The sequence below is a fragment of the Branchiostoma belcheri genome, unplaced genomic scaffold (assembly GCF_001625305.1).
Source record: "Branchiostoma belcheri isolate BF01 breed outbred unplaced genomic scaffold, Haploidv18h27 scaffold30, whole genome shotgun sequence".
NCBI classification, from domain to species: Eukaryota; Metazoa; Chordata; class Leptocardii; order Amphioxiformes; family Branchiostomatidae; genus Branchiostoma; species Branchiostoma belcheri.
Window position 1 is genome coordinate 2,723,893 of NW_017803910.1, and position 25,046 is coordinate 2,748,938.

The window sequence follows — 25,046 nt, forward strand, 5'->3', positions numbered from 1 at the left end:
GATATGTTGTGTGTCTCACATTTAGGACAATGTCACCTATGAACTCTGTTAACATGTTTTATTGCTTAGGCCGCACCGATTTAATTTTATGGATGACATCCTCTGAAGACCCCCAAACTAGTGCGCGCGGGCGAATAAAAAAAATTCCAGCCAAAAATAAAAACGCTACTAAGCCACAGGAATACAAAGCTCAAGTATTGTGAACTTGCGGCCGTACATACCGACGTATACAACAAGCCGGCACATTCTGGCTTTTTGTGGAATTCATGAGTTGCGGAGCTTCAAATTCGATAGCCTGGGTGCTCGGCTCCGTTTTGTCGCTGACTACCATGGACTACCCAGGCCTAGAACAAGGCCAGAGCCTCGGTGAAGGTGATCTTTTTTTTTTGAGGGCGACAGGCGAAAATCAATGCGCGCGCGGATGTCATCCATAAAATTAAGACGGTGTGGCCTTATAGCGTGTCAAAATGGCTACTTTTCCAAGGTGCAGATGTATTCCTGTCAGAATTATGGAGGGCAAGCATCGTCTGCAAGGTCATGATAAAAATGAACCTTTGAGAAGCAAATATACCAAAACGATATCTCAGTTTTTTTTCGTAACATAATACTTTATTTTGGTACGCTTGGGAACCGTTTCATGTACAGCCGTTTTAGCTGTACATATAGCTGAAACGCCTGGACAATACCTCTACCATTATGTTTTATTTTATTATTTTATTTTATTTTATTTTATTTTATTTTATTTTATTTTATTTTATTTTATTTTATTTTATTTTATTTTATTTTATTTTATTTTATTTTATTTTATTTTATTTTATTTTATTTTATTTTATTTTATTTTATTTTATTTTATTTTATTTTATTTTATTTTATTTTATTTCATTTCATTTCATTTCATTTCATTTCATTTCATTTCATTTCATTTCATTTCATTTCATTTCATTTCATTTTATTTTATTTTATTTTACCAACATTTTAAGCAGATTTGAAATACAACAATCCGCGGGTAGAACTATGGAAGAAATGATGACACAAGTACTGTAGCAAGATAAGGTTTATACAATGTAATACAATGGATTCAAAACATGAATACGAACATACAAAATCTTTTACATTGTAGAAAACAACTAACGATACTTATAAAACGGTCAGATTCTCAGATCTCCGCCCCGAAATAGTTTCGTTTCGGCGAAGGTCCTCATTAAGACCGCTTCATTCTAACGCCCGGGTGTCTGTATACACATCACAATACATATCATAACGAATGTTACAAACTTACTACATTTGTACCGACAACAATTAGTTCTATACATGTATCTGAGTATACTCCGGATGTTTTCCAAAATACACAAAGCGGAACATTGACTTTTCTATGACTACTTCTGTTCCCTGTATTTCGGTATAAGTTTATAAGTTGAAAAAGTAGACACTTTCGTGTGTTAGCCTTGTACAAGCTGTTGCAAGAATTCGTCTTCTATAGAAATGGTTCGCTGAGAAATGTCCCTAGTATATATCTGTAGCTAGACCTACCTATGGAGCAGCTCTGAGGAAGCGAGATATGAGCTAGCATTCGTGAGACCATCACAACATGGTGTTGGATTGTAGCTATATAAGCTGAAAATAGTTCTTATAGTATGATATTACTAAGGTATTGACCAGGTAGTGATTCGCTCAACATAGTATTAAATACAGAGACTGAACTGATGAAAACTTGGTTGCGAAAACAGGAATTCGTTGGAATTGTAATGCATGTCATAGGAAACTAAAAGATAACATTTTAAGGATCTCTGATGAACAAACTACAGTATGGAACACAGACGGGATATGCCAGAACTACGTGACTCCGTTCGAAACTTCTTCCCGTCATCCTTCACTCCCACGTCCACGACGCAAGCAGACGAGTCCGTTTGAACATCCGGGTTACCGCACACATCCGGGTAATTTTGGTTCCCGCCACCGCCACTGGAATCCTTGGGAAACTTGGGCCTGACTCAGGAGATGTCGGGGGTTGTCTTGACGCTGTGACGTTTTTCCGCTAGCGAGGAGCTGCTCTTGGCCTCAGAGATATCCAGAATTGCATCTACAATCTGCAATGAACACAATACTACTAGTAACTTTCCTAAAATAGCAGATAAAGATAAAACCTAGTTTAACATTAACATCCGTGTCCATAATATCACCAGGGTCCATATAATATCGCCACCTTGAGAAAAAGTGTGCTTAAAGATATTTTTACTGCAACATACCCTTGGTATGTACAGTTGAGGTGTGCAGGAGTGCATGCCAAAATTATGTTGAGGTAAAAATATCTTTAAGCACACTGTTTCTCAAGGTGGTGATATTATGGACCCTGGTGATGTTATGGACCCTGGTGATATTATGGACACAGATGTTACTAGATTGTGTAAGTTATACTCAAGGAGGTTTAAAATCAACCTTCTTGGTATACTCTACAAGCAGAGGTTTGGGCTTCCACGTATTTTTGGCGTGTTTTTATGCGTTTTTATCGGGCTGGTATCTTTTTTTTCAGTCTCAGGTGGCAGATAGTAACTGTCTGGCAAATGAAAACTGCCTGGTGAATTTGATACTGTCTTTGCAGCTACGAAATGACCTGCTTGGAGATTCGATCTCTGCGTCTGTGAGACTAAAAGTTAAATTGTATCAAGTCCGAAAATGTCTTTCTAAAAAGATACTTTTAGCAGATTCTCTCGTGATCATATTTGGATGATTTTATATCCACTCGACTGGGAGGCTTTGCCAAAAATAACCTTGACAGCTTACCTCTCCTGATGAAGGGTATTTCCCATCGGCAGACTTACGATAGACCAGCTCTCCGTTGAGATATACCTCCACCAGGCCTTCAGCAAAGGAATAGAATACAACATGTCTTTCTTAGAAATATATCTTGGTCTTGGTCTTGGTCTTAATTTCATAACATTCTATAACACTATTATTGTGGATGAACCATAGTCGAATCATGTATACTAAACCTTTACGACTGACATATTGCAATTATTTCTGATTCATTCCGCAAATAACGTTAACGTACTCATTAACATAAATCGAGTCATCTTCTCCACTCAGGTTGTGCATTGATAGTCTTAACTAACAAAATGCAGTTCTAGAATTTCCATATCAGTTATGCAAATGATGTACTAATTTGCATAATTTATGTTTAGTGATGATCAGTTCCTTACCTGGTCTGCCCGTCCGCCTGTCGATCTCTTCTTGTGGATATTTCTCATTGACCTGTCTGGCCAAGTCCCAGTAGCGAGAAAACGACCCTCATTTCTCGCTAAAAAAAAAAGAAAAAAATATTTTAGATACAAACTTAAAACAAAGTTAGACAGCACTAAACTGATTGCACCTACGTGAAGAATGCATAGTCATGCGTTTATGAAGGTTAAACATCCATGTACTATCCAGTATACATAGTGGTAGTAGTGGTTGTAATACTAGTATTTAGACCATTGCACATCGGGACATGCCCTACTCTTTTTGGTCCATTTAATGTCCTATCCAAGAGACATCCCTAAGCTAGGTACTCATTTTCACCAGAGTCGAGCGAGGAAATTCGCGTTAAGTGCCTTTCAGTGCCAGCAAGGGCACAGCATTGGGGCATGTTGATGGATTCGAACCCTGGACCTATGGGTTCTGGGCCAAACACCCAGCCATTACGCCACACGATCCCATCGATAACAGGAAATAGAATATTTCATACATCCGTGAAGTATGCAAAGCTTCTTGTTTTATTCATCGTTGTCATTTTCGCTCTGATTCTGTACAAACATTTCCCCACTGGCTCCAACAAGGCTAGCCTCTACCAGGCTTCGGGAGGCGGCTGGAAAGAGTGGAAATCGGCCAAATCGAGAGAGAACATGTCAGGGCATGGATCCCATGGTCAGGGGAGTTAGTCCGCGGTGAGAGAACAGTTTGCCGCATGCGCACCTGACATGTTACCTCTCTATTTGGCTGATTTTCACTCTTTCCAGCCGCCTCCCGAAGCCTGGTAGAGGCTCCAACAAGGCAACTAATGCGCCAAAAATACGTCTACGCTTCACCGACGTTTCAAGGCAACTGGTAGTCATGACAACAGAATAACAGCCGGAAATGGTGGCAGCAAATAAGGTGACCTTCGTACCATTCAAACTCTCTGCTGTTGCTACGAGACCTGACGTCATGCGATATAATAGTTGAATTAAGATACTGTAACTTATATTACAGGGTCATTCATTGATTCGTTAAGAGTAATTTGTTTCAGTGCCCATATTGTTGAGAAAGCAGAATCCCGTCATAATGTGCATAATTGCAAATGTCATGCGTTCATCCGTTATATGGTGAATACGCACTCGCCGAGCCGATTTTGAATCGTGGATTCTGATCTGTTGTCCACACAGCTTATATTAGACCCACCATGGAGTACGCAGCATCCGTGTGGCACTCCACCCTAACTAGTGCAACGTAAATAACGTTGAAGTCATAGTATATGTTTGTCTTATAGATCACACTTATCTGCACTGTCATCATATTTAGACATTTACTGCAATTCTTAAGTATCATAAATGATCGTCAGCCGGGTTCCAATATGCACTCAGCATTTTTATTAACTTCTTGATTTTCCTGTAATGTGTGTAAACACCAGCATTATAATTCAGACTCAACAAATGATATTTTGAATAGAGAATTTCAATACTTCGGTCCACCCTTGAGGTATAAAGTGTCTTTGAGTTGAATGACGCACGCCGTACCTTTCATTCTAAAGTTTCAAAAGGAAAATTCTCGATTTCCTTTACCGAAGGGAGCCGGAGATTTTTTATTTTTGGTCTATTCATAAGATTCTCACCACACGCCAGGCATACGTCAATCAAATGCCAGGAGAAACCGTTGCCCGTAGCAACCGTCGCCACTAGCATCAGTCGCCCCTAACAACTGTCCCCCGGCGGAGATTAGTAAAGACACCGTACCGGGAGCCTGTCTTTGTCGTGATCTCAGAGGCGGTCTCACGCAACGTCGCGGTATTTTTATATAACGAGCGGTGGAGGTACATCTTTATAAAATTCCTTGTTTGGTTGCTTCATCTTGTTTACTTGATTTCTGGACTTCAAAGTAAATTTCTAGATACCCCCAAAAACTGATAAGCTTTCCACTATTAAAGGAGAGTATAGTGTGGTATCAAGGTAAGCTTTTATAATGCATTTCTATATAACTAATCCACAAGAAAGTGTACAATAGTAAAGTAGGCAAAGTATCAAAGTTTTCAAGTCAAAGGTCAACAAACATGTCCTCACTGTCTAGCACAGTAACCCAAAACATTTGAGTGGCTCTTATGAGCCTTGTTTTCTGGTGAATATGAAGTAAATAAAAAAAATCAGCCAACGATCACCACCACTAAGAAACCCAAGTAGTCTCCTACCGGTTTTGATACCCTATCCTTAATTTTGACACAATGACACTAATTCGTGTTGGACCAAGAAATGAAATCTATCCCGAACCGCAGCGGTGTAGAGATACTCTTCCGCTTATCGTGACAGAGAAGACAGACGCTATGTACAGTATTTACAGGTTCATTGGACCAGTGAAACTCACCCACTACCTCTCTTTGAAAAGTACACTGTGAACCATGGCTTAACTTTCCATTCAAAGCACTGCAACCCTTTCTAGCAGCGTGAAATGTGTAGCCTCTACCAGGCACCGCGGATCGCTGGAAAAATAGTAGAAATTGGCCGAAATAAAGGGATATTATACCAGAGAAGATCCAGGGCCATAGAAGCTCCAATTTCCGTGGGTCGCAAATTGGAGCTTCTGTGGCCCTTGATCTTCTCTGGTCTATCCCTTTATTTCGGCCAATTTCTACTATTTTTCCAGCGATCCGCGGTGCCTGGTAGAGGCTATGAAATGTGGTAAAACATGTACAGCCCATATCATCAAATACATGACTGGCGAGATTTGTGAATATCTTGCTGGCATAACGTTTTCGCGTATCTCAAAGTAAACGTTTTTATGCAACATCGTTTTACTTCCAATGTTTGCAGTTTCTGGTAATTCATATCCTCTGTATGGCATGTTGCTAACTGCTATGCAAACTGGTACAAGAAGGTTGAAGCTAGGCATGTTGATTGAAGCCCTGCCCTGACTCCAACCATTCATCCACCGGTTACTGACCCCTGGTGTGTACGTTAATTGTCTCCGGAGGTTAGTGCCGCCATACAGTAGACAAACCTCACGAAAATGTAATCACACCACAGCACGAAAGAACGGATAGTATTTCATATCATCTTTTTTGATACTTAACATGCAATGAGAGGCCTTAACAGGTAAGAAAAATACATGAAAACCCATGTGGGCAAATTGTGTCTCGGGGCTAGCGTTACTACAGAATGGATGTAATTACCCCGCTGAATGAAATGATAACTATCATTTCGTATCTTTATCCTTAACAATTAAGAAAACCATTCATAAGTGAGATATCCTTGGGCAAACCAGCAAGCAAACAGATGTCTTCTAACGCAAAGGTAACGTTATATATGACCTAAAGGTCATCGACTGTCGCAGCATTCTGTACTAATCTAGTGATGATCTTCAGTATCAACGCGTAATTTTTAATGAATTCAGAAATAGGTATGAAAATGGCAAGGTCGGAATGGTGACATGGCATTGGAAGTGTTTATGTTGGAGATACCTAACTCTAGTTGAATTTATCAGAATTTCGGAGCAAACAGCTCGCACAGAAATAGCTCCGTAACATTAACGTTTTGGCGTGAATAGTAGTTCCCACATTGCATCTTGCACGCTATAAAGGCATTTAACCACTCTTAAGCGTCGAGCTTTCGTCCTGACTTCTAAATTGTGTAGCATACAGGGATTTCAATTTTCACGGAAAGTAGGCAAATAAGAACCCAACATGTATCATATAAGGAAGTGGAATCGGTGTATACAACCTGTTGAATTTTTCTCCATGCAGCTTCCAATATTAGTAGTAATGTACTTGTGAAATGTATCATCAAACTGCATTTTTAGCAGATCACGGGTAGCCTGAGTGTCAGCCTCGTTAGCTTTCGTCCGCTCCCCAAGATCCGCTCCCCGCCAAGGATCGGATCTTGGGAAGCGGACGAAAGCTAACAAGGCTGACATTAAGGCTAGATCGGCGGGGGGGGGGGGATCACGGGAAAAAATCAACACGTGTGATTAAAGAGAAGATCATTGACTGGAGTCGCGATCTGTACCAAAAAGATCAAATATTTACACATACACAAACGATTAGTCCCTTTTAGTTGTCGACGTATGACGTATAATACATGCCTCATGACGAAAACATGGCCTTCACCGACTAGACTCTCCAAGCAGAGGTTGGTGGGGAAGATTGTGATCTTTCTAATATGTCCCTTTTTATTGGGGGGGGGGGGGTAATAGCGACAGAAATAAATGGGGCATATGCAGGAAGGTCACAATCTTCCCCACCAACCTCTGCTTGGAGAGCACAAATCGATGGGGATCGTGTGCATAAATAGACCAAAGTACCTAGTATCAAATCATACATTTTGTGGACAGGCACTGAATATAAAAGAAAAACATACAAATTTCCGTACATTTATGCTTTATCACAAGAAAAGATTATATTGATATGTGCTTCAGAGGGATTTGATTATACTACTGATGTTTTCATGGACCCAGACAATCAACAAAATTCTCCACGTCTCCACGTGTGATTAAAAACCCTGAAACGTAATTTCCTGTAAATAATGCAACTGTTTTGATGTAGGGATCGCTCAAAATTTCAATGTCCAACGCTAACCAACATCACAACGCAGTATAGAGTGTAAAGATAGCAGTAGTTTCCCTAGAAAATAAACAAAACTTGGAAAGACAGTTTTTCAATGTAAAATGCCTTCCATGTGCTTTGAAAGGCTTCCAAGGTACGTGGCAATGCAAGCCACTAAACATACGCATGTATTGTTGTGCAATAGTTATTATTGCGTGAGTACGTGATCTTACGCAAGAATGGTACATGATTATTGTATCCAGATTCGTGTCCATGTAGTTTTATGCCTGAATGGGTTAAGGTTAGGCTCAGACATTCGCACGGTTCTGGATATATATAGTCTCCAAGTTTCCAAGAATGCAGATTCGCCACAGGTACGATTCTGGATACGCGTGGACTATCATGGACCATACCCGAGCATGGTTCTGGATAAAGCACGGTTCTGAATACACACAATTGAACACGCTTTGAAACCTCCATGCTTCAGTGGACAATGCTATAACAAACACTCGACTTACATTGCCAGAAGAGACCCAGATGTAGAATAAAGCATATCTCATTCACAACAATGTTTACTACCAACATCGTTCCCTTTTTGTCTACGAGTCTATGGTAAAAATATTTCTGCCCATCTTGTATGGGGTAGAACGCAACAGGTATTTCAAATTCTATCCATTTTTGTCAATGTGACATCGTATCGGTACTATGACTACGAGTTTCTCCGTTTTCTATGTAATTAAAAGACCCCCGGTAAATGATTACCAAGTGAACGCTTCGTGGTATATTATACTGCGGCAAAAATACACTCTACACTCAAGGCCCTCGGCTGCTGGAAAGATCATTTCATTTACAGCATGTGTCTGCGGACCTATTTACATCTATATATGTCTGTACTCAAGTGCAGGGAACAACAACAACAACAACAACAACACCATCCAACTACAACTAATCTCCAAACAGATTTTCCCGTAGTAAAATCGTTCCTAACACGGCCAATGGACCTACTCTTGACCGGCACTGCAACACTTTGTACTACCTCTATATACAATACCCCACATATATTTCCACTCACCAGTTTTTCAGATATATTTGAATCGGATCGTCGTCGCTGTCGTCCATTTCTGCCCTAGTTCCACCGTCTATACACCTTCTGTTGTCCCGAACAAATTCAGCCCTTTACTTCACCGAAAATACCAGCCACTTCTCTTTGCAATATCTCTCTTCTGTAAATCAAACGTGATCCGCCGCCAGGGCCTCTTGGCGATTGCCTGGTTACAAAAGGCACGACCAACACATTAACTTGTTTGCGATAACAAACACTATTGCTGCGGCTATAGGCGTGTCCACATATAGCTGATAACAAATGCTATGCTTTATCAATAGACTAATGCTTATGCTTAGCATATATAGGAAGCGATCATAAAGTTGTTAAGGAACTCGAGTCCCCCAATGGAGTATACCGTGTGTTTGTTTTGTGCAAGATATTGGTCAGATAAGGTATTGGAGGGTGTGCGTGTTTGTGTGTTTGTATGTATGCGTGTGTGTGTTTATGATTTTGTGTACGTAAATGTGATTGTGTCAGTGTGTTTGTGTTTGTGTGTGTGTGTGTGTATATATGTGTTTGTGTGTGATTGTGTGTGTGTGTGTGTTTGTGCTTTTGTGCGTGTAAATATGTGTGTGTGTGTGTGTGTTTGTGTGTGTGTGTGTTTGTTTGTGAGTGTGATTTTGTGTGTGTAAATGTGAGTGTATCACATTTACTTCATGATTTTCTTCATGTGCGAGCCACGTGAACCTCCCACGCTATACGTAACCCGATGTTATGAAAATATGGCGCTACAACAAAAAAGAAATGTTTCGTAACGGTCATTCCTTCAATTATTGGAATATTTTGCCTCCCTTTTCTTTGCTTTCTTGCACACTGTCATTTAATTTTACAACCCTTTAATGCGCACTGTGTTCTTATTAGTTATGTTCTTAGATACCATTGAAATATAGCGCTACAACAAAAAGAAATGTTTTGTAACGGTAATTCTTTCAATCATTGGAACATTTGGCCTCATTTTCTTCGCTTTTGTGCACAATAAACGTTGATATTAGCAAATTGGGAAAGTTTGAATTCAATTTGCCTATTGATGTCGTCAGTAATAGTGACTAGCAAAATTCATAACCGCTTCTTTTACAAGAGCCGACGTTTCAATGACCGTCTGTCATCTTCATCAGGCCAATTGATCAAGATGGCAGGCTGTTCTTGTTACACAAGTGGTTGTGAATAAAGAACTGTGCTACTCAATCATTCACCAACCTGATAAAATTATGAACGTATTTACTGAACATAGAAATAGAATACCTAAACAATGAATGAATGAATGAATGAATAAGTGAGTGAATGAATGAATGAATGAACTATATGTTCAGACAGGAGTATAAATCCCTGCTACTACAGAATTGCAACATTATGTAACCCAACACCAGTTACCATGGTGAGAGACGTCAACAAATTAGGTCATTGACAAGGTCAGAGGTCAGTGTTTGGAGAAGAAGAAGAGGAGGAAACGTAGCAAAAACAATATGTTTTCCTTCGGTAAACATAATACGTTTATTGTACGTTTAATCCTTACGTACAGTTCATGTTGATAACCATACGTAGAAACGCAAAGGCATCAACTGATACCAAAGTACTGCCGTTCAGTGCCTCAGTGTTGTTTACAGGATTTGATATACGTTGAAAATGTAACACACTATCCTATTTCTCAAAATCCTTCCGTGGAAGCGCTAAAGCGAACCCTACCTGTAGTAGTAACACAATGACAAATGAGTAGACTGTCAAAGGTAGAAAAAAGTGGGAGGGGGGTTAATTGGCCCCTTTTATCCTTTATTTCCTATGACCTTTTTATTCAAGGACTTGCCACACGTAAGAACTGACAAGACATCCACCCCTGTGGCATTTGGGCAGAGCGTCACTTTCAGACGACACTAAGTAGTTGATCTCTACTCTCCTTAGCCAAGCAGCAAAAAGGGGATTAAAGATGCATTTAACCCCGTGGTGTATGTACACGTATGTACGCCTACGCACGGAAACACAGCACCTGGTTTTAATGCGCTTCTGACTGAGGAGACCGCATTGTTTTTGTGACGTTTGTACACATGGTATTCCTTTAACAGCAAGAAAGTTCGTCTGGGTGAATTCTAAGAAAAAACACTTTTGAATAAGAACGGACATTTTATTGGCACGCTTAGGTTACGCTAAGTACTATAACCAATTAAACTAAGCAAATGTTACATACTATGACGTGATATTTGTTTTACACTCATTGATGCACAGCTTTTACCCAGAAAGACCCTCTATCGGAAATGACTATGTGAACCTTCAACCATTCTTTAAATGTACTTCGTAACACATTGTTTCGTTTGATACTGTCTGATTGTGATTTATCGTGATAATTTTGGGCCACTTCGTTCACCGCTTCGTTTAGAACGAAGTGTCAGAGGTCAGAAAATCTTAGGTCACGATTTTGTTAAATTCCCTTGATCAAGTTGATGCTGTGTTTTTTTCGAGGAGGGAGAACATTTGGGTGGGGTGAATTTCCTTATCAGGGTTGCCAAAGTATGCAGTGCAATTTTACGGAATCTAGTAAAACTACACTGTGAACTAATACGATTGCACTGTATTTCGTAAAATTGCACTGTATTCCGTAAAATTGCACTGTATTGCGCTAAAATTGCACTGTATTTCGCAAAACTGCACTGTATACTCTGGCACCCTTGCAGATTCTTAGCTTTATTTCTACAAAAACAAACCATGGTGCCTTCTGACCTATCTCCATGAAGAGTGTACGTAGTTTGCTACATATGCAACAGCACCAAGTGATATAACGTTAGAGCACTGGAAACCTGAGATGACATTGAACCGAGCTGAACTGAAGAGAGCTTAGAGAGGCCCAAACCAGGACTACAGTTGCTACCCGAACGGAACAACTCTACACAATTCTGCTCTTGCTGTGCCAGCATAAAATGGAAACATGATATGCTGCTGAAAACAGCAACCTTTCCCCTACTTCTGAATGTGGCCTGTGATTCGTAGGGCGACATGAAATCAGTATTCCTGTTTACGTCGAGAGAGCAACAATAGAACGAATACAAATTTCTAAATCTCATACACAGACTTACTTCAAACTAAAACTGCAGGCGAATTTTCAGTTATAAATCCTGATAATCATTTTCTTCCTCATGCCGTTTTTCGTCCAGGAATTTAATAAAAGATATTTTGTTTGGAATAAAAGATATTTGGAATAAAAGATATTTGGTTTGGAATAAAAGTTAATGTGATCTAAAAAGTATATTCCATGTTTGTCTTCATATAGTTTCAACAACAAATTGTTTGATTGTATAAGCTAATGTTAGATTTGCTTGTTTAAATGTTGAACGGACTCCAAATACGATTAAAAGGTGATACGAACTTGGCAATTCCCTTGGTTCAGCCCTAAAACTACCCAACTCTGCAGGGGATAGTTGTCAATTTTGCCCACACTTAAATTATATTTGCGGTAAAGATACGCGAACATCAAACCGCAAAACTTCACACAACAATAGTGCAATAAGTTGATGTTATGACCATTCATAGTTTACTATTCCATGTGATTTATTATGCATCTATTTCTCATTTTTTCGGAGGTATAATTGCTAACATTTGGGGAGGAGAGCGTTATATAGAATAGCCACGCTATAACCAGCAACTATTAAGTTACATGCAACACTCTGTTCCACTTGTAATGCATACTCTGATTGGAGGAAAGTTGCAAAAGTCCGTCGGTTCGACCAATAGCTAGCAGCGACATCTAATCTGTAGGAAAGCCTTTTTTTCAACACCAAGTCTGCAAGCGGTCTAGACTTCTTGTCTCCGGGATTTCCCGCACCGAAATCCTCTATAATTTTACAGCGACTTGTTCTACTGAGGTAAGAAGCATCCCTACATTACTGTGTACTTGCAGATCAAATATTACTGCAGCAGATTTTTGAGGAAAGCTTAAAATTAGGCCGATTTCCAGTATAGGAATTCCTGCATGAAACGTGGCATTGGTCACGTAACACGCATGCTCAATATTGCAGGTGTAGGATTTCTACGTGGATTTAAACCCCACGATTTTGATTAAGCCTTAACTAAAGAAATTATTAAAAGTTAATTTCGTGGTTTATACGCAAAAATTAGTACTGTATCATTACTGAATTCTATTTAGCTACAATCGATGTTTTGTATATATTATAACGTGTTTACAATGTTTTAAAAAATATTTTGTATAGCATTACATTTCTGTTGTTGAGTTTAACTATTTTTAATTAACTTAGTAGAAACTTGGTTTATCATTATTACCTTGAACAATAAAAAATGACATGAAAATACTAACAAATGGCCGTATCTAACACTGCTGTGACTTGATCAATTACATATTGCAAATTTTCTAAATCTAGGACCAACTATGTTTCAGTGTTCTTTCAATATTTTCCATAGTCCAAGGCCTATACAAGGTTGATCAGCTCGAATTATTTATGTCCCTTGCAGGGGTCCAAACCAAAAAAAGTCTAGGGTCAGCAGTTTTTTCTAGGGTTCTGTATCTGTATCTGTATCTGTATAGCCGGTATAACCGCCTTTCGGCGTAACACACCAGCTTCGCAGGCACGCGGCGCGGTGGCAGCTGGCTATATTACACCAATCGGGTTGGTTGGGAAACAGGAAACGCAAATTTTTAATTTTTTTTCCTAGGCCTAGGATGGAGACAGGCCTGTATGAGATTGTGGACAGGGTGGGTCTGACTCAGCAGCAAGTGGAGGAACTGTTTGATGATGACATGGATGGACTGTTTGAACTGGCTGACCAATCAGAGAAGGGGAATGGTGAGGAAGAAAGAGTGATTGGTTCATTTGAATTGAATTGAATTTGAATCAGAGGACACAAAAAAATCATACAGTAGCCACTGTTATAGGCTTAAAAGGGCATTACGTACCTTTTTTTGTTACAAATTGAAGTAGTTAAATTGATCATAATTCACTTCAGTCTACTTTCCAACATATTTGTGCAATTATATCACATTTCCGACATTCATGGTTGGTGGTAAAACAGTCCACAATAAGTGGATTCAGTTTGCTGTGCCAGTGCCATAATCTAGCTGGCTTTTCAGTTTATTAATTTTCAACATTATTTTAAAACAATTTTGTTGTATTTGATACACACTTGAACCTTTTGATACCCCAGAACCTTCTGCAGGTAAAAGTTGTACTGTCACCTCACAAGCACCGTCCTACCAACAACTCATGGAGTCTCTTCAGAATGTGCAGGTCAGAAATACCTTACAGCTTTGTTAACCTTTTGGCCACCTACATTTACAGTGATGTAAGCCAAACACTACCTGTTACAAGCCACATTGAAACAGCCCTGTCCACTTTTAGGGGTTATATTAATCTAATTAAGGGTTATTGACCCACCTGTTGCTTGGTGTATATGGCACCATAAGGCCTGATTATTTCCTATAACCACCAATTCAACAGTATAAGAGGTGTTTATAGGAAATGACCAGGCCTTATGATACCATATATTATTTAGCCTGCAGAAACTTTTGTTGTTTTTTCCATCCACGCTTTCCTTTCAAACTGGCCAAGCTGTTGTCCATTGTGGCACGCAGGTTTACCTTCTGATTCTCATATCTTATTTCTTGAAGATAAAATTGTATACCACAGTCACAATCATAAATGGACATGTTGCTCCACAGACATGCTATATATCTGAATATTCTTACACTTATATATGCACAGACACATTCAGACTAGTATGTGGTCTTTCATTCGTGAATAGTTTCATCAGGTTGGTAAGTCACTGAGTTACCGAGTAAAGAGACTCTTTTACACAACCAAGTGTTTTATTCACAGCTGACGTTTCACTGACCCAGCAAAGTGTGAACAAGTCAGAATTGCCCTGAGGAAGGTGACAGATGGTCATCGAAATGTCGGCCGTAAACTTAACACTCAGTTGTGTAAAAGGAGTCTCTTTACTCAGTTTGTGGTCTTGCAAATTGCACCCACACTTTTTCACCCCTCTGTGTTGCTTCCTCTCCCAGCACCTGCTGCACCTGCCTAACCCTGTACAACCCTTGGTTGCCCCGCACCCCTCCAGCAGCCACACCTGCACCAGCCCAGCTAGCTCAGCTGCAGGTTAGCCTAGCTATACTGTATACTACAACTCTTGCAATTAAATGCGCAAAGATTGAGTGTAACAAGTCGTTCGGTGTAATATAGCTAGCTGCAGCCGAGCTGCGTGCCTGCGAAACTGTAAACTTACATATGACCTATGATTGCCCACCCTGGGGAATTACAATACATGTATGTATGTGGCAAAATAAATGAAGACAGTTAGTTGCTCTGGACTATGTCAATGAAGCCTGAATCTCATTTCTATTGGATGAAAAGCAACAGGCCATGGTGACACTGATTTGAAAGTCATCACAGAGCATTAACAGTAGGTGGGGATTACAATAATATGATGATACAAGCTCCTTTAATGTGATAGTCTCATGATTGATCTTGATATTTCAGAAAAAAGTAGATTTACTGTCTTTGACATTTACAGGGTTTAAGAGTAGGATTAATTCAATATCAAATGTATTGCATCCAACTAACTTATCGATAAAATCATTAAAGACAGGTAACTTCTGTGTATGGTACACATTATTAGTTTTTCCCCCCAAGTTTGACACTATTTGACAAGATAAGCCTTAAAAGTGTTATGGGCCAAATAGAAGATCTAGTCCTAAGCCCCTTAATTTGGGAAGGTTCATTTTTCTCTGTCAGTTTTTAAACTGCTTTCAGTTGATGGAGTTTCTAGGATAGCATTTTACTAAGAAGATTCTTCATGTTTTATCATGGCAAAGCATCTTCTAATAGTGCTGACAAAGCCCTTGTCATATTAGATAGTATGAGGCTATATAGAAGATGGATTCTTGCCTATATTGTTTTGAAAGTAAATCAGCTGCTCTTGATGTACAACAGCTGCTTTTGACTTACTAAGGAAAATCATTGTGTCAATGGAGTCTAATATACATAAATGAAATAAAACACTCTGGAGGTAAAGTTTATGCCTTTGAACATACAGTTTCCAGAAGGGAATATAGTCAGATGCTTGTTTTCATCCCATTATTTTGCTTTTGTTTCCATATTTCCTCTTTCCAGATTTTTTTTACATAAAATGACCAAAAGAAACATAGATAAATAGCTGTAGTGATTTCCAATGATATTTTGTTTTTCTTACTGTCTAGGATCAGATGGAGGCTGTAGCTCACCTCAGCAACATGATACACCATTAGGCATGGGTACATGGCGGGGCAGCTCCGGTATTACCATGGTAACCACTCTTTATTGTCTTTCTCCAGAGTGCTGAAACTACAGCTGTTCTGGACAGGAAAACCTTCCGTGGGGCTACACCAATTTGATTGTTGGCTCTCAGATTTTTCAGAATAAATATGAAGGAAAGGGCAAAAAAAAATAACAGACCTAGGCATCCTGTTATAGCCCAAAATGCTATGATAGGAGCTATAAAGTCAACATACCAGGCTTTGAACTTTTAATGAAACCACTGCATTCATAGATGGAAAAACTGTTACAACTAGGAAGAAAAGGACTGTCTTGAACTGTTCAGGGCAAAATGTGAGCATTTTAGAGTTGATTCAGAGCCTGAAGTGTTTTTTTTTAAATTGGAAGCGGGCGAATCTGAGAACCAACAAATTAAATTGGTGTGGCCTAATTGCTCAATGCAAAAGCCCACCATTGTTAAAAACCATTGTCTAAAAGCCACAACTCCATGTTTTAAAAAATCTCCACATTTCCCTTGCTACGTTGCTATCGTCATGTTGCCATTTTTGTTGACCTAATACCAGCATATGGAGTGACTTTAGCCTGGCTTGATTCAAATCCCTGCAGTCCAAAGGAAATCCAGAGGAAATCCTTACAAAAGGTTGACACAGAATTAGTAATCTTTGTATTTATCTGAGTCTGTTCAAGTAGTCCCAAGCAGGTCACCTGAAACCATAGCTACGGGCTTGTTTGTATAATGTGTATCAATAAGCTTAAGGCCTGAGCAAGAAATGTTGTGTTCCTGGTTTCCCCACCAACCTTGGCAAAAGTTGCCAACCCTAGCCATTCTTCTGTCAACTGTTGGCAAGGCCATAAAAATACTGATCTAATTCTGACATCTGTATTACAAACCTTCAGATCTGAAGCATTATTTTACACAATCATACCCAGATTCTGAAGCAAATCTTAAATAATTGTAAATTGGGTGAAAAATGAAAACAAGAGAGACAGGTTCTGAAGACAGCCCTGGTCCTGATGCAGTTTTGTTTAACTGTCACAGTATTTGTTGGGTTGCTTTAACTGGAATCTTTAAAAGAAGAAGAAGAAGAAACAAAAGAGAATCCTTTCCTACTGACCTTATTTTTTGGAAACACAAAATTTTTTCCTTAGGCCTAACCTGTGAAATTCAAGATGCTTTGCAAATAGCCGTGTTTCATGGATATAAAAAGACTTCGATCTCTGAGGACTTATTGCTGCTGGTAAAGATCAGACAAAACTAAGAAAAAGCAGGCTGCATGCATGAATTTCAATTAATTCTATATATATCAAACGTTTTTGAAGACATTGATAGAATCGTTTATTCTACAAGTAGAGATTCTGATTGGAGGCCGTAAAAAATTTCAAATTCGATTCATGTAACCTTTTGAACAATGAATTAACTAGAAATTCAGAATTTGTAAATAGGAGGGAGACCAATTACAGGATTTAGCAGCATCTTGACCAAAGTTTCCTTCAACAAAAACTCCGATCAGGACCTAAGTTATTTCTTATATTTATCCGATTTATTTGAATTGTTAATCACGTTATGAAGGGAGGCCTCCTCATAAGCATTTTATGCTTCCAGCCTCCCTGCATTGTTACATTTCATTTATATTTTCTTGTATTTGTATTGTTACATTTTGTTTTAAAGTGCAAAATAAACTGAAACTGAAACTGACCTCTACAGGTAGAATCAGAGATACTTCCATATCATAATCTCTACCCTGACCAAAACATTGAAAAAAGTGAATGTTGAAGTTCTTTCATTCACAACCATTTCTTTAACAGGAGCCGACTTTTTTTGATGATCATCTGTCATCTTAATCAGGGCTGAGTTTAGCTTTGAAGAATATGACAGATATATAAGATTTAAAAAAGAAATCATTGTCTTTTTAGGAAGCCACCTCCCCTCAGCCAAGTGGAGAGACTGGCTACACTGGTGGTCTGACCCCCCAGTCAGGGATGGAACACCTGTGCCTGGCTAGTCCCATGTACATGCACCAGTCAGACAGGGCGGGGCATCACCATAGCAACCAGTCAGACAGGGCGGGGCATCACCATAGCAACCAGTCAGACAGGGCGGGGCATCACCATAGCAACACCCCGCCCCACCCTGGCAGGCACAGGCGTTTCCCCGGCAACACCCCACCCCAGTCTGACATGGAGCTACTCTTCCATGCCAACACCACGCCTCCAAACTCCGGCAGGGAAAGGCATCGTTTCCATGGCAATGCAGCTTCCCCGCCCAACATGGAACTGCTTTTCCATGGCAACACCACTCCACGTTTCCATGGAAACACCACACCCTTGTCTGGCAGGGAGGCACGTTTCCATGGCAACACCACACCCTTGTCTGGCAGGGAGAGACGTTTCTATGGCAACGCCACGCCCCAGTCCAATATGGAGTTGCTGTTCCATCATGGCAACACCACCCCTCCGCATTCCGGCAGAGGGAAGCATCACCATGGCAACGCCACGCCCTTGTCTGGCAGGGAGAGGCTGTTCTATGATAACACCACACCCCCTCCGGCAGTCCTGCAGTACCAGAGCAGCACCACACCCGAGAAAGAGAGGCTTTACCGCAGACACAGCGCTCTCAGGAAGGACTTGTGAGTATGTTAAACACTTAACATTACAAGTAACCCTCCCATTGCACCAGTGATCCAAATACATTGATGAGGGTTAGATATCCAGGTACGTAATACAAAATACAAAATTCATCATACAACTATTGCTAAGTTCATCAGTGAACTTTCGACCTTCTTAACAAATGCAGTAGATGTTTCCTTACATTATCTGTTCTTTAATTTGACCATGTATTCTTTTTGATGCCAGCATGAGAAAGCAGCTGATTCGCAGTGCCCTGGAGGATCTGAAGCAGATGTTACCGACTGATCAGTGCCTTGGGCGTCAGACGAAGGTGTGTTTACTCAGTGCAAAGTAGATAAACTGCTGGATGTACACTGTACATCTAGATCTAAGGACATACACAGACAGGCCTTCTCAGAAGTAGGGCCATTTCATTAACCTAGATTTTTTCCCAGTTACTAGAAGTGATCTAACTACAGTACAAGATTCAACACAAATTCGTCTGTGAAACTAAAAGACATATACATGCCTGCGAGCTTATTGCAAGTACAAACAATGTGTATGAAAATACAATGATATAAGAGACTACATCCAACATTATACTACATACAACGTAACATCTGTGTCCATAATATCACCAGGGTCCATAATATCACCACCTTGAGAAACAGTGTGCTTAAAGATATTTTTACTGGTCCCTAGGTATGTGCATTTGATGTGTGAAGGAGTGCATACCAAAAGTATGTTGCAGTAAAAATATCTTTAAGCACACTGTTTCTCAAGGTGGTGATATTATGGACCCTGGTGATATTATGGACACAGATGTTACATGGTACTAGTTTTGACGTCTTCTTTTCATATTCCTCACCAACTTCAGGCCGGAGTGATCAACAACGCAGCTGACTACATCGACTGGCTGCAGAAGGAGATCCAGAGACTGATCACAGCACGGAGAGCCTCCTCCTGCAACAATACCCCCTCCTCCTCCCCCGTAAAATCACCCCCCTACCCCACGGGGGCTTACTACGGGGCACCCCCCTACCCAGGGGAGACCTCCCCGTATCACAGTGAACTCCTACCTTCCAGTGGTGTAGGGGCAGATGGTGTAGGGGCACATAGTGGTATAGGGACGGACAGTGGTATAGGGGCTGCCAGTGCTATAGGGGAACACAGTGGTGTAGACTTCGGCCTACCTGTGGACCATGGAGTTGAACACCTGGCCCAGGGAGTAGCTTCACCATCTCAGAACCACCAGCAATCTGGAGGTAATGCAGTTTACGGTTGATTAATTTCATTTGATTTATTGAAATTGTAACTATACGATATATGTGGAACAAAGCCGTTGCTGGTGTGGTGTCCCACACATAGAACACAAATACAGGACAGAACAACACTCATTTTCACTTGAGTTAAGTGAGGAAGCCATTCCCAAGGGAACAAGATCGGATAATGTCAGGACTCAAACCCGGGACCTCTTGGTTCCGAGTCAAGCACTCTGCCATTGTGCCGAACGACCCCATGCTGGTAGTATCTAAACACTATATTGCCAACTGACAGCATGGTCTCATTTGTTGTAGACCACCCTACGGTATCTTAGCAACTGTTGAAGCATGCCATGTTGATTATATAATAGGTCATGTTTTCAAGGACGAGTAGGTCGTTATCACTGCATTATATTCTAGCCATCTGCAATTATAATTCTTCTCAAGCACAGCCAAACAAACAATGGCATTGAAACGTCGGTGAAGGTTAGACATCCAGGTAATAAGATATGCCAAAAAAACTGATTTTGGAAACCATTTTCAAAATCATATCCAGTTGCTTGAGTAACTGTTTTTTTGGCAAATTTGCCATGATTGAAATTATTGGTAAGGACACAGCAGGGAATGTTGTATGTTTGTGTGCATAGATGTGTGATTTTTCTCAAATTAAAAAAAATATAGTACAGTTCAGTAGTTATTAGATGTGTCAGGGTAGAGATCACTCCTGATCGCTACCCAGAAACTCTGATTGGAGTCTCAGGCCAGTAGAATAGGCAATTCTACAAACATCATTCTGGTTGTGAGAGTTTCACGGACAGAAACAGAAATCCTAATCTGAGCAACATGAGCAAGTCTCTAGACCTCCTTACAACAAAAAGAGTGAATACAAATATTTTTAGTAAGTTTATATCTAGATATCTGGTTCTCACAAATATGTGATACACTGTATTATATATTTCCTGACTGTTGCTACAGAGTTTGACTGGGAGGAGAATGAAGGGGAAACTATGCCATCAGGGGAGGTGGAGGAGGTCAGAAGACCACAGAATGGTTTTATCCGCTTCAGTGTAAGGTTGGTAAAACCTCACACATATTTCCCAACCTAACAGCCCAAGACCAACTGTCACCAGCTGACCAAGGTTGGCTGAAGTTTGGGAGCAGTCTCACCATGTTTAGACCACTCCTACCTTTCAATATCGAATTGATCTTGAGTTAAATTCGAGTCAAATTTCACTGTCAACCTACTTCCGAACACCAGGCAACCACCGTGGCCAGACCTTTCATCATCAGACCCAAATGTTTTTATTAGACATTTTGAAACATTCAGCTGGTGCAGCTGAACAGTAGCCAACCTGAGTAAACTCCTGCCAACCCAGCCCATCTTGCTCTCAACCTACTTCTAACTATTGTTTAGTTTGGCTAGGGTTCAGGAGGACATACTATTCTATGTGTGAAGCCCCTGTTACATGTAATATGTACTTATTGATGAATAATCTATTGGAAAATAACTGGAATAGTGTAACTTTGTGATCAGGTACAGAAGACTGGTGCAGAACCAACATCCAAATATGGACAACAGGGAGATCAGTCGCATCCTGGGCTCAAAATGGCGCAAAATGTCGGAGGAGGAGAAAAGGCCCTTCACGTGAGTAACAATTCCGACAACTACAGAAAACCTCCTCCCTTTCTCTGTCTATACTGTAAATGATGAGTATGACTATGTTGATAGTTATAACGTTATAGATCTAAGGTCGCACCAATGTAATCACTTGGTTCTGGAATTGCCTCCTTCATATTTTTCTGATTTGCAGAAAGAGGAAAATATTCAGGTTCTGAATCAACTCCAAAATGCTCATATTTTCGTCCCAATAATTGAAGAATATTGTCTTCTTACAGGGCTATCATAGGATGCCTAGGCCTGCTTTTTATTTGCCCTGTTGCTAATGTTTTTCTGAAAAAAAATCAGAGAACCAACAAGTTAAATTGGTCTTGCCTAGGTGGGATTTGAATCAGTAAAAAAAGAATGTCGTTACTGTTCAAAACAACCATGCGTGTTTGTCCTTGGTGCTGAAATGCGGCTAAACTAAAATTAGAGCATTTTACATGTACAGCATATCTGTGAACAGTTTGGTGTGGCTCAGGGACAATCATGATCCATTTTTTACATAACACAAATAAGTTACATAAAACCTAAACTAGGTTGCAGCTTGCCACTCATCTCAGAGTGTGGCAGAATAAATGACAGATGGGGTAATTTCCTTTTGAAGACGTCAGTAAACATCATTAGTCAGACAAACATATTGACACAAATTTTCAAAAATGTCCATGAGACTATAGTGCCGTAATGATTTTATTTATGTTGTAACAGCTGTGTGTAATGATCTATTTTCTCGGCCCACACCATTGTAAACAAAACTCAACAACAGTGTAATGTCTGTGGGAGAGAAAAAAATGCAACCGCAGTACATAAAATGTTTGACAGGTGGCGTTGTGATGTAGGCCATGTGCATGTAATGAGCAATTTTCTCCACCTATGCTATGGTAAACAAACTGAACAACAGTGCAATGTCTGTCGGAGAAGAAAATTGCAACTGCAGTACATAAGATATTTGACAGGTGGCACTGTGGTATGGGCCATTTTCTGATTACCATTGACACATAACAGGCTACTGGGTAAAGTACTGATCAATCGAAATTCATCAGAAGCAATATATGACTTTTTTGTTCATACAATGATGATAAACACGTTATTCATCAGATAATTCATGAGTGAGTGAGTGAGTGAGTGAGTGAGTGAGTGAGTGAGTGAGTGAGTGAGTGAGTGCGTGCATGCGTGAGTGAGTGTGAGTCAGTCAGTCAGTGAGTCAGTGAGCAAATGAGTATTCATCACTCTCCTGTTTACCGGTATATTGTTTCATCTTGACACGTGTATAATACTTACTTGTTTTGTATAATCCACAGTCAGGAGTTCTTTGATGAAATGGAGAAGATCCGTAACGAGCACCCGAGCTGGAACTACGGAGGAGTGCGGACGCCCAAGACTCAGTCCGCAACCAAGGACAAGTCTTCCCCCACCCCCTCACGCCTGCGTCCACGGGAGAGTGACCTGACCGTGGTGGGGACAACGGGAGGGAAGAAAAGAAAGTATAAGAGAAAGAGTCCAGGTATTGCAGCTCTTGTTATGTGTATACAGTACTCTGGGTTAGCATTGAGATGGAGAGATATTTTGTCATAGGGATACAGTCCTGTATTATAAATTCTTGATTTTTTTGTGGTACGCTGATGTGTTATAGTGGTTTTGCAGTTACTTCTGTACTGCAAACTTATCATTACTGTTTAGTAATATTATAATTCACCATTTTTGCTGCACCTGCAACATATTAGACTGTGAACTTTTGCTATTAAGTGAATTAAGTCAAAATTGCCCCTACCCAGTGAGCAGACTTTTACTACATAATACTACGTAAATTAGGATTGCAGCGAGACAACTTTATTGATAATGATAATTTAATGAAAGTTTGTATCAATGTCATATGTATATATATCAAACAATGCCTACCTCAGTCTTGCAGCTGGTGAACCAGGCCATGTGGGTGCAGTGCGACACCTGTGACAAGTGGCGCCAGCTGTCACCTGACGCCCACCCGCACGAGCTGCCGGACAAGTGGTACGTCTGCGAGGGTCTGCATGCGGGGACCTTGGCAACACTTGATGCTAAATTAAGGAAGACTCAGGCAATGCTCTGAACACTCATGCCAGCATATAATCTCAAATATGTCAGCCAAATTCAAAAAGGGCTTTATCCAGGACCATGCTCATGTACATTTCTGGATAGTCTACACACATATCCAGAACTGTACCTGGGCCAAATCTAGTTGTTCTTGAATACATGCTGATACTTATCCAGAGCCATGCCTGATCCTAACCATATTCAGGCATTGTAAGAACAAGATATAGGCATGGTTCTGGATACAATAGGGCTCGCGCAACAAGTTTCAATAAAGAAGCTGTAAATCTTAAATGTGGTCTCCACATCTTCAGGTACTGCCATATGAACCAAGACCCAAACTTCAACAGCTGCGAGGCCCCTGAGGTGCCCTGGGATGACATTATCGACGTGCCTGTCACTGAGGGAACAGACATGTCACAGCTTTTCACAGCCATTAAAGGCAAGTCTAGCCAAATATACTCATTTCAAACCTGTTTTGGGGCTATTTTAAATGTTGAAAATGCAAGTTTCAAAATGTGCTGTTAGGGCTATGTACCTAAATTTAACTTCATGTAGAGGTAAATGTACCTTATACAGATGTTCAGGTACAGGTCTGGACAAATAATATGTTCTTCTGAACCTTCAAACTTGCTTAGTCAAGCTAATGCTTTAACTTCTGGAATTTGACTTTCTTTCTGAAAAAGTTGGGTTGTGTTTAGTTGGATTGAAACAAACAAATAAGCCAGTCAGTAATGAACTTTTGAAAATTATTTGGTATCTTTTAATCTTATTATGACACCATAACATTTCTTTTTTCCAGATGCCCCAGCAGTGGAGGATACCCATGATGCAGCTATCCCACAATCCACAGCTTCCCCGACCAAAAGAACAAAGCTGCAGGTGTCACAATAAGGGCTGGTCCATTCACAGGGGGAGGGGTGGGCAGGAGTGCATGTTGAAACAATTTGAACCCTGGGAAGAGGAATCATACAGTTCCTTTTTTTGCACTCGAGAGATTTTGACATTTTTCTAAATGACATGTCAGGGTTCGAAGTACTTTTTTCTCAGGTTGTCCGCTAGGTTGGCCATGAATATTTCAGGTTGCCGTCAACACTGGCTGTTCAGAAGGCAAGCTGTAAGCCAGGCCACCTGTAAAGGTATTTCTCGCATGCTGACTGAGACAGGATGCAATGTAGTTAAGAAGCTGGGCCACTGTAAACTTTGGGTGCAACAGAAAAATGATTAACTTTCACCAAAGTTAACCTGGCATCTCCAGTATTAATATTAGTTTTGCACAGAAAGCAAGAATGCATGGCAAGAGTGTGCAAGTGGGTATTACAAACCCAGCATGTTG

General features: G+C 40.2%; 1 protein-coding gene and 1 long non-coding RNA gene across 2 annotated transcripts in view; one reads left to right on the forward strand and one right to left on the reverse strand.

Annotated features, from left to right (window-relative positions):
- Positions 1-25,046, forward strand: part of LOC109474132 — a 70,026-nt gene that overhangs the window by 18,899 nt on the left and 26,081 nt on the right. The window contains exons 3-14 of the mRNA XM_019774340.1: positions 13,518-13,648; positions 14,007-14,089; positions 14,866-14,959; positions 16,060-16,145; positions 18,029-18,129; positions 18,196-18,741; positions 18,968-19,052; positions 19,599-19,986; positions 20,959-21,055; positions 22,945-23,147; positions 23,548-23,650; positions 24,025-24,156. Coding sequence (XP_019629899.1) covers positions 13,518-13,648; positions 14,007-14,089; positions 14,866-14,959; positions 16,060-16,145; positions 18,029-18,129; positions 18,196-18,741; positions 18,968-19,052; positions 19,599-19,986; positions 20,959-21,055; positions 22,945-23,147; positions 23,548-23,650; positions 24,025-24,156 — 2,049 coding nt within the window. The remainder of the gene's footprint in view (positions 1-13,517; positions 13,649-14,006; positions 14,090-14,865; positions 14,960-16,059; positions 16,146-18,028; positions 18,130-18,195; positions 18,742-18,967; positions 19,053-19,598; positions 19,987-20,958; positions 21,056-22,944; positions 23,148-23,547; positions 23,651-24,024; positions 24,157-25,046) is intronic.
- Positions 1,071-9,029, reverse strand: LOC109474215. Its single transcript, XR_002140461.1, has 4 exons — positions 8,832-9,029; positions 3,198-3,295; positions 2,782-2,858; positions 1,071-2,087 (listed from the first exon to the last, which is right to left on the reverse strand). It is a non-coding gene; the product is annotated as an uncharacterized LOC109474215 (long non-coding RNA).